Source organism: Heterocephalus glaber, unplaced genomic scaffold (assembly GCF_053883595.1).
Source record: "Heterocephalus glaber isolate CG9 unplaced genomic scaffold, H.glaber_assembly_v1.0 deba00001689, whole genome shotgun sequence".
Lineage (NCBI taxonomy): Eukaryota > Metazoa > Chordata > Mammalia > Rodentia > Bathyergidae > Heterocephalus > Heterocephalus glaber.
The window spans coordinates 12,529,128-12,541,894 of record NW_028258414.1 but is presented as its reverse complement, the minus strand read 5'-3'; the positions used below and the strand labels follow the sequence as shown (position 1 = coordinate 12,541,894).

The window sequence follows — 12,767 nt, the reverse complement described above, 5'->3', positions numbered from 1 at the left end:
TGAATCCAAGAGTAGATTCTGCTAAATGCATAGCAGAAATTAGTGAACTTTTGGAATTCTTCCCTTCCTAAAGCATTTTGACTTTAATTTCTTCATTTCTTTAAAAAGAAATCCTCTTAAATTTTCAGAAGCAGCCAGTTATATTTATATCATTAGAAACAGAAAGCTTGACAAATCCCAGCTGGGAGGGACAGCGTACTGCTTTAGAATCAGCTTCTAGTTCTCTTCAGCTCTGGGGCTGGACACTAATGACAGCAGGCCTTATGCTGTTCTTTCAAGGGTAGCTTTGTTTCCTGGTCACTCCCACAGGGCGACTGTCCCACACTGCTCCAGGGACTTTGATGGCCATTTCAGTTCTGGGATTAGATCACTGTGTTGTCACCTTCTTTTCCTCCTGCTTTAAAAATTGAATATAACATACATAAAGTAAGCTCATTGTAAATGTATGAATTCTTGTCTTTTGAAGATCCAAGTACCCTTCACACATATCAAGATTTGGAGCATTTCCAACACCCTGGAAGTTTCCCTCAAATTGGCCATCCCCATCCCCCACTGGTCTCTAATGTTCTGATATTATTTTTGCTACCAATGACATCCTCATTCTTGACCTAACTATAAATGGAATCATATTGTAGAAATTTTTGTTATCTGGTTTCTTATGGTCAATATAATGACAATGAAATTCTTTACTTGTTGCTTGTATTAATAGTTTATTTTATTTTATTGGTACCAGGGATTGATCAATAGTTTATTTTAAAAAGCTTCACTGACGTCCAGGGATTTAGCTCAGTGGCACCTTGCCTGCCTCACAAAGCAAAGTCCTGAGTTCGATTCCCTATCCCAAAAATAAAAGACTTCACTGAGATATAATTGAGATATAATAAATTGTACATATGTAAACTGTACAATTTGATAAGTTTTCCTACATTTATTCACTTATAAAAGCATTGCCACAATCAAGATAATGCACATATCCATCACCCTAAAAGTTGCATTTAGCCTCCTGATAATCCTTCCTTCCTCCCTTACCCTCAACCCTCCAAAACACAGAGGATCTTTGCATATGCCTATTGGCTATTTGCATATTTTTTTCAAAGAAATGTCTATTAGAGACCTTTGCCCATTCATGAATCAGGTTTGTTTTATTGTTGTGGAGTTTTAAAAGTTCTCTATATTTATAAGATATTAATCCTTTATCAGATACATGATTTACAAATATTTTCTCCCATTCATTCTGTGGATTGCCTTTATATTCTATTGAGAGTGACTCTGGAGGCACACACAAAAAAATCATTTTAGTGAAGTCTCTGTTGTCTATTTTTCTCTTACTGTCTAATGCTTTTGATATAACTGCCATGTCCTATGTCATGAAGATTTTGTCTTATTTTTTTGTAGGCATTTTATAGTTTTAGGTCTTATATTTAGATGTTTGATTTATTTTGAGTTAGTTTTTGTATTTGGTGTTAGAAATGGGCCCAATTTAATTCTTCTGCATGTGGATGTCCAGTTTTCCCAGGATCATTTGTTGAAAAGCTTGTCCTTTTCCCATTGAATGGTCTTGACATCCTTGCAAAAAATCATTTGATCATATATGTCTGTTTATTTCTGGGCTTTCCATTTTATTCCAGTAGTCAATATGTTTGTCCTTACACCAGTACCAGATTGTTTTGATCACTATAGCTTTCTAATTTCTGAAATCAGAAAGTATGTGTTCTCCTGATTTGTTCTGTTTTCTATATTGTTTTCACTATTAGGAGTTCCCTTGAGATTCCTTATGAATTTTAGGATTATTTTTCTATTTCTCCAAAAACATCATTGAGATTTTGATAGTGATTGCATTGAATCCATAGGTCACTTCTGGTAGTACTGACATCATTACAATATTAAGTCTTCCAATCTATGAACATGAAACATTTTTATATATATTTGTCTTTCACTTCTTTCATCAATGTTTTGTAATTTTCATTGTATAAGTCTTTCACCTCTTTGGTTAAGTTAATTTCTTGATATTGTATTCTTTTTGAAGCTATTATAAATAGAATAGGCTCTTATTTGGATTGACTATTTTTAGTATACATAAATGCAACTGGTTTTTGCATGTTGACTTTTTATTCTATTACTTTAATGAATTCTTTTTTTTTTTTTTCTTTTTGCTACTGGGGATCAAACTCAGGACCTTGTGCTTGCGAGGCAGGGGCAGTGCCACTGAGCTAAATCCCTAGCCCTATTTCTGATTGCCTTTTTATGGATTCTTTAAAGTTGTCAAAATATAAGATCATGTCATTTGTGAACTGAAATTATTTTTCTTCTTCTTTTCCAATTCTTTTCTTTTCTAGCCTAAAGGTTCTTTCTAAAACTTCCAGCACCCTATCGAATCAAAGTGGCAAAAGCAGGCATCCTTGTCTTGGTTTTGCTCATAAAGGGAAAGCTTTCCATCTTCATCATGGAATATGATGTTCTCTTCTTTTTTTATATAGTTTTTATTATGTTGAAGTAATTTTTTTCTATTCCTAGTTTGAATTAATACTTTTATATATTATTATATAAAAGGTGGACTAAAATTCCCTTTTTTGCAGGTGAATACCTAATTGTTCCAGCATTTTTTTTTTAATAAAGACTATCCTTTCTCCTCAGAATTACTTTCACCTTTGTCAAAAATAAGTTGTCCATGTATATGTGGGTCTATCTCTATATACTGTTCTGTCTTATTATTTACTTGCCTATTTTTATACCAATAATATGCTATCTTGGCTACTGTAGCTAAAAATATAAATATTATAGAGTATAAATCTTGCAATTTTTTCTTTTTGAAATTTGGCCTATTTTAGATTTTTTTGCATTTCTATAGGGATTTCTTTTAACCCATTCATCTATTTCACTGAAAATGTCTGATGAAAATTTTGTTGGAATTGTGTTAAATCTGTAGATCAATCTGAGGAGAATGAGCTATCTTAACAATATTCAGGTTATATATGTTAAAATATTTTCGGTTGTTTCAAGTGAGAGGGTAAATCTTGTGATGTTATTTTAGGTGTAAGGGTAAACTAATCCCTGTTGCTTTATCTCGACTGGAAACAAGTTTATTTTTGTTGGTGCTGTCATTGTCATTGTTATTTGGTATTCTCTTATAATAGCATATTACAATTTGTTAATCTATCCTCTTGCTGATAGGCTATTAGATGTTTTTCCAGCTTGGAGGTATTGTAAATACAATTGTTAATGAATCTTGTTGTACATGCCTCTTGGTAGAACCAAACCCTAAGTACTGAGGCAGGATAGAAGGGCCATCATAGCCAAAATCCCTTATTTCAATGTAGTTTTTATTGCATTTCCCTAATGGCTAAAGATTTTTTTCATGTATTTTTTTGGCCAAAAATGATCTGTAGAATTAATGCAATTCCTATCAAAATAGCAATATTCTTCACTGAATTAAGGAAAAAAATCCTAAAATTTGCATGGAAACAGAAGACACCCAAATAGCCAGACCAATCCTGAGCAAAAAGAGCAAGGTGGGCTGGGCACAGCAGTGCATGCTGGTAGTCCCAGCACTCAGGAGGCTGAAGCTGGAGCATCACTGTGAGTTCAAGACCAGACCAGCCTGAACCACATAGCCAGACCCCGTCTCAAAAGAGAAAAAAAAGAACAAGAGCAAGTGGAAGGCATTACAACTACAGGTTTCAAGTTATGCTGCAAAGGTATAATAACAAAAACAGCCTGGAACTGGCACAAAAATAGACATGTGAGCCAATGGAATTCGAGCAAAATACGCAGAAACAACTCCATGTACCTACAGCCATCTGGTTTTTGACAAAGGGGCCAAAAACATACATTGGAGAAAAGACAGCCTGTCTAACCAAAGGTGTTGGGAAAATTGATTATCCATACGCAGAAGATGGAAACTAGTCCTTAGCTCTCACCCTGCATTAAAATCAAATCAAAACGGATCAAAGACTTAGACATAAAAACAGAAACTTTTAAACTGTCTAAAGATAACAGGGGAAACGCTTGAAGACACGGGCATAGGCAAGGATTTCCTGATTTGGACTCCAATAGCACAGGAAAAAAAGAATCAAGAATCAACAAATGGGGCCGGGGATTTAGCTCAGTGGTTTCGCCGCCTGCTGCGCAAGCGCAAGGACCCGAGTTCGATCCCGGGTACCAAAAAAAAAAAAAAAAAGACTCAACAAATGGAACTACAGCAAATTAAAAAGCTTCTGCATAGCAAAGAAAACAATCAACAGAGTGAAGAGAAAACCTGAAAACAGTGGGGAAAATTGGTAGCTACTGTTTTTATAGAGGGCTAGTATTTAGAATATATAAAGAACTGAAAAAATATTCACCCCCTTCAAACCAAGTGGCCCAATCCAACAATAGGCAAATGAACTTAAGAGGCACTTTTCAGAGAGTACAAATGGCCAGTAAGTAAAGAAGAAAAGAAAGAAGATATTCTTATGAATACTATTGTTTTCTCTCTTCTTCTTCTTCTTGAACACAGCAACAATAATGGGGAAAGTTTTGTGTAACCTAAAACTTCTTTTGTTCTTCTGTTCAATAACCAATTGGGAGATGTGAAGAGGCAACCAAAACCCATTGGTCGCATGCCTACTGCATTAATGTGGCTGCACCCATCACGAGGTCTCCTGCTGTTTGCATTGTGACTTGCTTATCAGTTGGCAAAACAAATATTTTACTCTCCCCTTACTTGATTTGATAGTGTCCATTCTCTGTTTGAAAGTTTCTGTAAATAACAGGCTCAAGAGCAGTTCCCTTTGTCTAGTGGCCTTAGGAGTGAATTTTTATTTCCTCCTAGTTTTTATCATTTTCTATAGTAAACATATGCATTTTTAATTTTTTAAAAGTAAACTTTTTAAAAAAGTTGCACAGTTGTGTTGAAGTAAATGCATTTCCACTTGCAGAAGCTAAAAGACATACTGGTTTATAATTCTTTTCTGTGTAGAGTATGTTGACCATAACACTAATATTGTGAAACAACTTAATGAATGTCTGTAGGGCACACAGTAGAGCAGTTTCATTATTTAAAAAGCTTTCCATTATCTACATATTTTCCCTTAGTATTGGTTTTATTAAAATCTTGGTTGAGGTTTTTTTTCCCCCCCTGTTCTTGGTCCCATTTTATCTAGAAATAAAGCCACAAAAAAGCTTTGTCTGCTTGTCTTGGTGCTGTGTTGCAAGTTTTAAAAATACAGTAATTTGTCCATGTGTGGTGGCACACACCTGTGATCCCACACTGGGGAGGCTGAGGCAGGAGGATCACCGTGAGTTCAAGGCCAGCCTGCATTACATAGTGAGACCCTGTCTCAAAAAGCAAAAACTGTGAAGTATCATTAATTAATTACTAAGAACAGACGGTTGAGCAATTGTTTGTGATACTGTTTATACAGCAGGAATAAGGGGAGGACTTGTGGATAGAAACATCTGGAAAGAGCTACTCTTTTCCTGTACTGTTTGGGACAGTTTTACAGAGATGTATCGAGTCACCCGAGCAGTATTTCAAAATGCATAGTTTACTTGACAGCATTTACAAATTATGTCTTTTCCTCAGAATAGCTTACACTATAGAAATGTTTCCATATGCTAAAGTTGGACATATCATTGTAATGAAGAAGAAAAGATATGTCTTTTAGTAGCTAGTTTTTATATGCATACTAAACTATAATATGTACAAATTAATAATGCTGTCCCTTAAGAATTTCTCATAAATGGTTTTCTAATTCTTTTTGCAGCTCTCTGCTAAAGATGGGAAGTAGATTTTACCACAAAATAATGGCTCCTCCTGAATTCAATTATGATATATCTAACTAAGGAAAACTTGATAGCAAATATAAATCTTACATTAATGAAAAAATACATATTTTCCACCAACTCCTTTGTGCTTCTTAAAGTCCCAGGAGGAGGCAGTTTCCAACATCGAATTCCAAAATTCCAAAATACATAAATTTGCAGTTAGCTCTTTTCTATCTGGACTTTAGAATAGGAATTGGCAAACTGTGGCCCCAGGGCCAACACTAGCTCACCATCCACTTTGTTTTTTATTTTTTGAGACAGGGTCTCATTTTTGTAGTACAGGCTGGCCTTGAACTCACTGTGTAGCCCAGGCTGGCCCCGAACTTGTGGCGATCCTCCTGCCTCAGCCTCCTGAGGGCTGGGATTACAGGTGTGCAATGCCACGCCCAGCTTTTACCACCTACTTTTGTACGTAAAGTTTTATTGGAACACAGACATGCTCATTCATTTATATATTGTCTCCAACTGCCTCTGTGCTTCAACAGCAGAAATGGATAATTGTGACAGATGTTATAGCCCAGAAAGTCTAAAATATCTGCAACATATCTATATAGAAAAGACACCGCAGCATTTAATAAGCATTTCCACATTGCAGCATTTAATATGTTAATGAGCATTTCCTTATTTCTCATCTTGTAGGAATAAATGGCTGCTACTCCTGCCAGCCCTAGTTCTCCTGCCAGGTTTTGGGGGACATACCAGATGACAGCCACAGTTGCACAAAGCTCTAATAAAACACCGAAAAGAAATCTACCACCCAAGGAAGCACTGCTCTCTTCTCTTGGATTAACAGCAACAACCTTGGCAGTCAAAATGCATGTATTTATTACATTTGACGACAGTTTTAAAATGTATGTTCTCCAAGCAGTCCATAAATGATTTTGCAAAAATTTTTAAAATCTGTCTTTCTACCTCAAGTTCTTAATACTATTTTGACAAGGTACTGTATACCAGTATGTGACACTTTTGCTCAGTTTTTTAATTCAGCATTTGAAAGTAGCTCATGATCATTTTTTCCCCCATTTCTTAGAACAAATGCTTCAAGAAATGTGAAGGTATTTGGGGACCTTCAGCTACACATATGTCATTCAAGTTACCTTTAAAGAGTAAGTGACAGCAAAGTAAATTGATGATTTGGTATATATTTTAGCTCTAAAATAAAAGATAGAAAATAGGAATTAGGGAGATAGATCTTTTGCAAATGGGAAGGGACCAAGAGATAAAGTGGAGAGGAGAAGGGGAAGAGAAAGAATTAAGATGTGTTATGTATGTGTACCAATTCCCCATGATGAATATAATCATGATGTACTGAGCATACATATCAATAAAAATTTAAAAATCTGTTCTTGAAAATCAGATATTCAGCATCAAAATGTTAACCAAAATGTCAATGTTAAAATATTTCACACTCGTCACAACCCCAACCAATCTTCTAAAATGTAACTATATTTCTTCCTACAAATTCCTAAAAGCTAACTAAATACATTGATAAAATATCTGTGTGTGAGAATATATGCACACAATAAATTATGTTGGGATGGAAACTTCAAAAAATAAAATATTTTTTAGCTCTAATAGTCTACTTGAGTAACAACAAAAAGAACATGTAAGTAATAAGTCAGTCATTAACAGTTCCAATAGAGTATGTCCCCAACTTAGGGACATTTGAGTTTCAAACTTTTACAAATAGGAGCAGACTTCACATGTCAAACATCTGTAGGTGGGAACAAATCTCGGAAGAAGCTCACATGTCTACCTTGCCATTTTAAGCTAACTGTAAAAGTAAAAATAGTTTATTTACAGTATTTGTGTGTGTGTGTGTTTGGTTTTTTTATGCTTTACATTGTATATTTGTGCCAAAGGTATTTAAGACTCACTTTGCTGGACTTACAAATAAATCTGACTTACGAATGTTCTCCTGGAACAAAACTTATTAGTAAGCCAGAGACTTCCTGTAATTCCAAATATTAATAAATAATATAACAATAATAAAAATAGACAGTTGCCTTTTCTGAGTATTGAAATGGTGAATGTGGATGAAGCCATAGAATAAGGAGGTTTAAAATTCCAAACAAATTTGGCAAAATGATGTTTAGACCTTGGCCCAGGCTTTCCATTTTGTTTTGTTTTGTTTTTGCTTTTTGAGAAAGGGCCTCACTATGTAGTTCATGCTGGCCTTGAGCTCACTGTTCAGTCCAAGCTGGCCTCAGCCTCTCAGTCTGGCTCAGTTAGTCATTTAGGGTTAGGCTGCAATCCAGGAGCTGGGGTCATGGCAGTGAACGAGATCAGTAAGATCCCACTTTCAGAGAGCTGACCTTCTGGTGAGGGATACAGGGCAATAGTGGCTTACACCAGGCCTGGAAAAACAGAACCAGGACATAACCCTTAGATCCAAGAGAAATTAGACCAACCAGACAAGAAGGGCTCGTGGAAAGGCCACGAACAGCCAAGCCCATGCACACACTCCCTCTTCGGTCCCCTTCTCTCCTGAATGTCCCCTGTGAAACATTTTCTTAACAAAAGACCTGGCCAAGTCAGTGGCCCATAGAGAAGAATGGTGTTCCCTACTCAGAGGTCTGAATTCCATCTCAGGGAGACACGAGGAGATCCCAACTAACACAAAGGGATCTTGGGGACTTCCTGACTCCTATCATGCTCCTAGCATGCAGTTCTAAGGGGACATTCACCCAGCACCTGGCATGTGGCAGGGCCGTGTTAGGCTGTGGGAGATTGAGGGCTTCTTCCTGTGAAGCACTCTGAGCACAAAGGGACGCTATCTGCTCCCCCAAAATGCCCTGTCCACCCCTTTCCCCTGGCCCTGTGGCCCAGGAAGCTGGCCTTTGGGGACTGCATTAGGGGCTTCTTGTCTTCTGTCTCCTGATTGGATCTGGCCAAAGGGAGTCACCAGCAGGGGCTGAGATAGGCAGAAGAGGGCCGGGTTCTTACTTCCCAGCTCCCTCCCTGCCTGGTCACCGGCGGTAGTGGCTGAGTCCCTGTTGGGGTCTTCTGGCATCGCCACACCCATGGTCATAGCTACAGTGTTCCCTCTGATCTTGACCATGAAGGTGCCCCCGGAAGGGGAGCACCTTTTGCTCCATACCAGGTGGTCACCAGAGCCCTCCAATGCCTTTCCAGAATCTTCTCACTGTCCCATCCTTACCCATCCATTCCACCCATGCAGGCCAGAGATGGGCCTCATGGGCTTCATGTTCAAGCTGCAGGGACCGAGGGAAGATGGGAGGACAGGTGAATGTTCCGGACATGGAGCTTCCTCTCAGCACTGGCAGTGACTCACCTCCAAATGGAACAAAGCTCAGGATGGTGACCAGAGGGACCTCGGCCCCTCCTGCAGAGAAGGAAAGGCTCTGGGTGGCTGTGACTCACCTTTCTGTGTTCAGTGGAGGGCTGCGGGCAGACGAGCTGGAGTCCGAGCAACAGGAGGGAACCCAGGACACTGGGGAGGAAAGACAGCAACAGGAAGGGCTGTGAGTGTGTCCCAGGCAGTGGCAGCCGGAGGGAGAGGACATCCAATCCAGGGGCCCGGATGCGACCAGTGAGGGAGTAAAGAGCCAGCCCAGGGTCTCACGCATGGGGCAGATCTGGGGTCAGATCCCAGCTCCGAAGTACAAACGGCCAATAAATATATGAAAAAAAATGTTCAATAACTCTGGCCATTAGAAAAATGTGAATTAAAATAATGCCAAGATTCCATCTGACCAGAAAGAATGGTCATCATCAAGAAATAAAACAATAACAAATACTGGTGAGGCAGCAGAGATAAAGGAACCCCTCTACACTATTGGTGGGAAAATAAACTAGAACAACTATGGAAATCAGTATGGAGATTCCTCCAAAAACTAGATCTAGAAATTTCATTCAACCCAGCTATTTCTCTTCTAGGGATCTTTCCCAAACAATAAAAGACATCATATTACAAAGTTACATGCATACTGGTGTTTATAACAGCAAAATTCATAGCAGCTAAACTTCAGAAGTAGCCTACATGCCCATCAGCAGACAAATAAATAAAAGAAAATGTGGTATTTATACACAGTGGAGTACTACTCTCCCATAAAGAAGGATAAGCTTGAGTCATTTGTGGCAAAATGGATGCACCTTGAGACCATGATGTTAAGTGAAAGAAATCAGATGTACAAGCTTAAATATTGTATGGTTTCTCCTATAGGAGAAACCTAAAATAAAAAGAGCAAAATAAAAGATAGATTATAGGAAATGGAGACAGATATTTTCCAAGAGGGACCAAGGGATGGAAGGAGAGGAGAAGGAAGAGAATTAAGATGTGCTATGTCCACGTACCAACTCTCCAGGAAGAATGTAATCATTATGTACTGCAAACATGTACTGTACTCATAAAAATACAAATTTTTTTTAAAACACCAGATGGAGCAATTTTTTAAAAATCCAGCTTCACCACTTAGCAGCAGGGCTTCAGGTTCCAGTCTAGCCTCTTTGAGCCTCACTCAACTCCCTCCCTCAGGAAGTGAAGGTAACAGCAGAAGCCAGCTGGGAGGATCGCCATGCACGTGCACGTGCACCGTCCTTCACAGGCACTCAGGCCAAGGCAAAAGTGGGGTCTCTGAGCCTGCCCAGGGCAAGTCCCCTCTTTTCTGCCGGGCTTGGAGCCTTTCTGCTGCATGTCCTTAGTTTGGCGGCATCACGTGTTCTCTCCATGGGTGGCATTAGCTGCATTAAGCTCCACTGTCACCAGCCCTGATTAGGACTTGTCATCAAATCAAGGAGAGGTGTAGAAACGGGAGCCGGCTGGCCGAGAGACAGCAAGTGCTGGAGGGAGTGCAGAGCGGTGGATTCCAGCACATCTAGGCTGGAATCCCAGCCCCAGCACCCCATCTGGGTGCCTGGGTAGTTAACATCTGTAAGCCTGAGTGTCCACGTTCTCATCTTTCCTGGGGGATGGCCGAACAGACAGAGGTGAAAACACCCAGCACTGGAATAAGCCAGAGAAGGGATGAGTGTGGCCAGTTAACTTTCATGCCCGAAGTCTCTTGATTTCAAATCACAGCGTCACTATTTTAAGCATCCCTGCAAGGGGGGTGCTATGTCTTTTGAACCCGTTAGGGCTTAATTAACCCTAATAGAGATGGGGGAAGTTGTGCACTTAAATATCACAACCACCCCACCCCCCGCTTTTGTGGCTTGAGGATTGAACCCAGGGCTTTTGCACTGATCTAAATCTCCACTCCTTTTTACATTTTTATTTGGAGACAGGGTCTCACTTAAGTCGCTAAATTGTCCAGGCTGGGTTCAAACTTGCAGCCTTCCCGCCTCAGCCCCCACAGTGGCAGGATGGCAGGCCTGTGTCACCATGCTCAGCTTGGCACAGTGCCGCCGGTGAAGCCTCCCAGGAGGGGCAAAACATTGCCTCAGTGCAAGAAAACTGCAGTGCGGGGCTGGCGATGAGGACATGGTGGCTGATTCTGGGAGCTGAGGCTTGTGGGGCTGGATGAGGCCTCCAGCCCATCTCAAGGATCCAGAACGCCACCTGACCCCCACTTTGTATGTGAAGGAGCTGAAGCCCCAGCAGGACCGACAGAATAGATATGGACAGACTGCTTCGAGACAGTGCTATGTGGTGATGAGAAGCAAGGAACAGAGTGTGTGTGACTGACAAGGGCTCGGGCGTCCTTTCTGTTCTCTGAGAGCTGCAGCTGAGCCCCAGAGCTGAGGCCCAAGATAGTGGAGTCTGCACATGCTCCAAAGGGGAGCTACACTGCCAACTCAGGAAGAACAAAGAGGGTGCACGCTCCAGGCCACGTGCACCTTGAGCCTGTATGCACAAGGAGGGTGAGGGATGGAGGAAGTTGCTAGTCGTGCATTTCTTTCCTTTGGGGAGGGAGGTACTGGAGAATAAACCCAGAGCCTTAACTACACTAAGCCCTTTTTTGTTTTTATTTTGAGACAGGGTCTCACTAAGTCATTAAATTGCCCAAGATGGGCTTGAACTCGTGAGCCTCTTGCCTGTCTTGCAGACTACAGGGATTACTGGCACATGCTATCACGCCCTGCTAGGTGTGGAATTCTTGGAAAAGGGATAGAGGAATCCTGAGTACAGCTGCCACCATCCTCCTTTGCCCCACTTCCTTACAGCAAAGGAAAAGTAGGAGCTGGTCCCAAGCCAAGCAAGGACCCCTGGCACTTTGGGCGGAAAGGTTGGTTCCTGACTCTCCCCTGAAAGTCCCTAGGCCTGAGAGTGGCTGGAACATCCAGGAAGACAGGCGGAAGGGAGGCTGGGTGTGTGTATGTCTGGATTTCTAGAGTGTAGAGAGGCAGGAGGTGCTGTTTCTCCATGAACTTTGTGCACGCCCCCCTGGAAAGACCCTGCACTTAGGAGACATGGAAAGGACCCCCTCACTGTGAGGTGATCCCTATAAAGTGGACATGCAACAGGTGCTGTGGACTGGAAGAGGTGCACATGGGGGTGATAAAGGGTCAGCAGCTCCTGCACAACCCCCTCGGGAACATCAAGGTGATGGTCCCAAAAGGACCCACGGAAGAAGTGCCCAGGGCAGAATCTGCACCCCAGACTTCAGCTAACAGAGGACCTGGGTGCCACAGGACAACAGCTGCCAATCCCACTGGATTCTCTGTGCCCAGCTGTCCCCGATCTGCTCCACTCTGCTCCTGGAGGAGTTAACCTGTCAGGAGGGATGGACAGGGAGCAAAGCAGGAGTGTGAAGAAAGCAGAGAAGCCCACTCTCCCACTCCCGGAGTCTGAGGCTAGACCAGGGTCAGCTTGGGGAAGGAAAGTTTGAAAATGGAGGAGAGACTGAAATGTTTTCATCTGGCTAGACTTTCTCTTTAATGCCCACTAGTTTATTTATAAACAATAGCCTTCCATTCAAGAGATCCATTCATAAAAACAGACCATGAAGCCAGGTGGTGGTGCATGTGTGTAATCCCAGCACTTGGGAGGAGGCTGGGGC

General features: G+C 41.0%; 1 protein-coding gene across 4 annotated transcripts in view; it reads right to left on the bottom strand.

Annotated features, from left to right (window-relative positions):
• Thsd4 (thrombospondin type 1 domain containing 4) overlaps nucleotides 1-12,767 on the bottom strand; it is a 576,439-nt gene that overhangs the window by 522,967 nt on the left and 40,705 nt on the right. For all 4 annotated transcript variants that reach the window (XM_087199195.1, XM_087199194.1, XM_087199196.1 and 1 more), the window contains one exon: nucleotides 9,190-9,259. In XM_087199195.1, coding sequence (XP_087055321.1) covers nucleotides 9,190-9,259 — 70 coding nt within the window. The remainder of the gene's footprint in view (nucleotides 1-9,189; nucleotides 9,260-12,767) is intronic.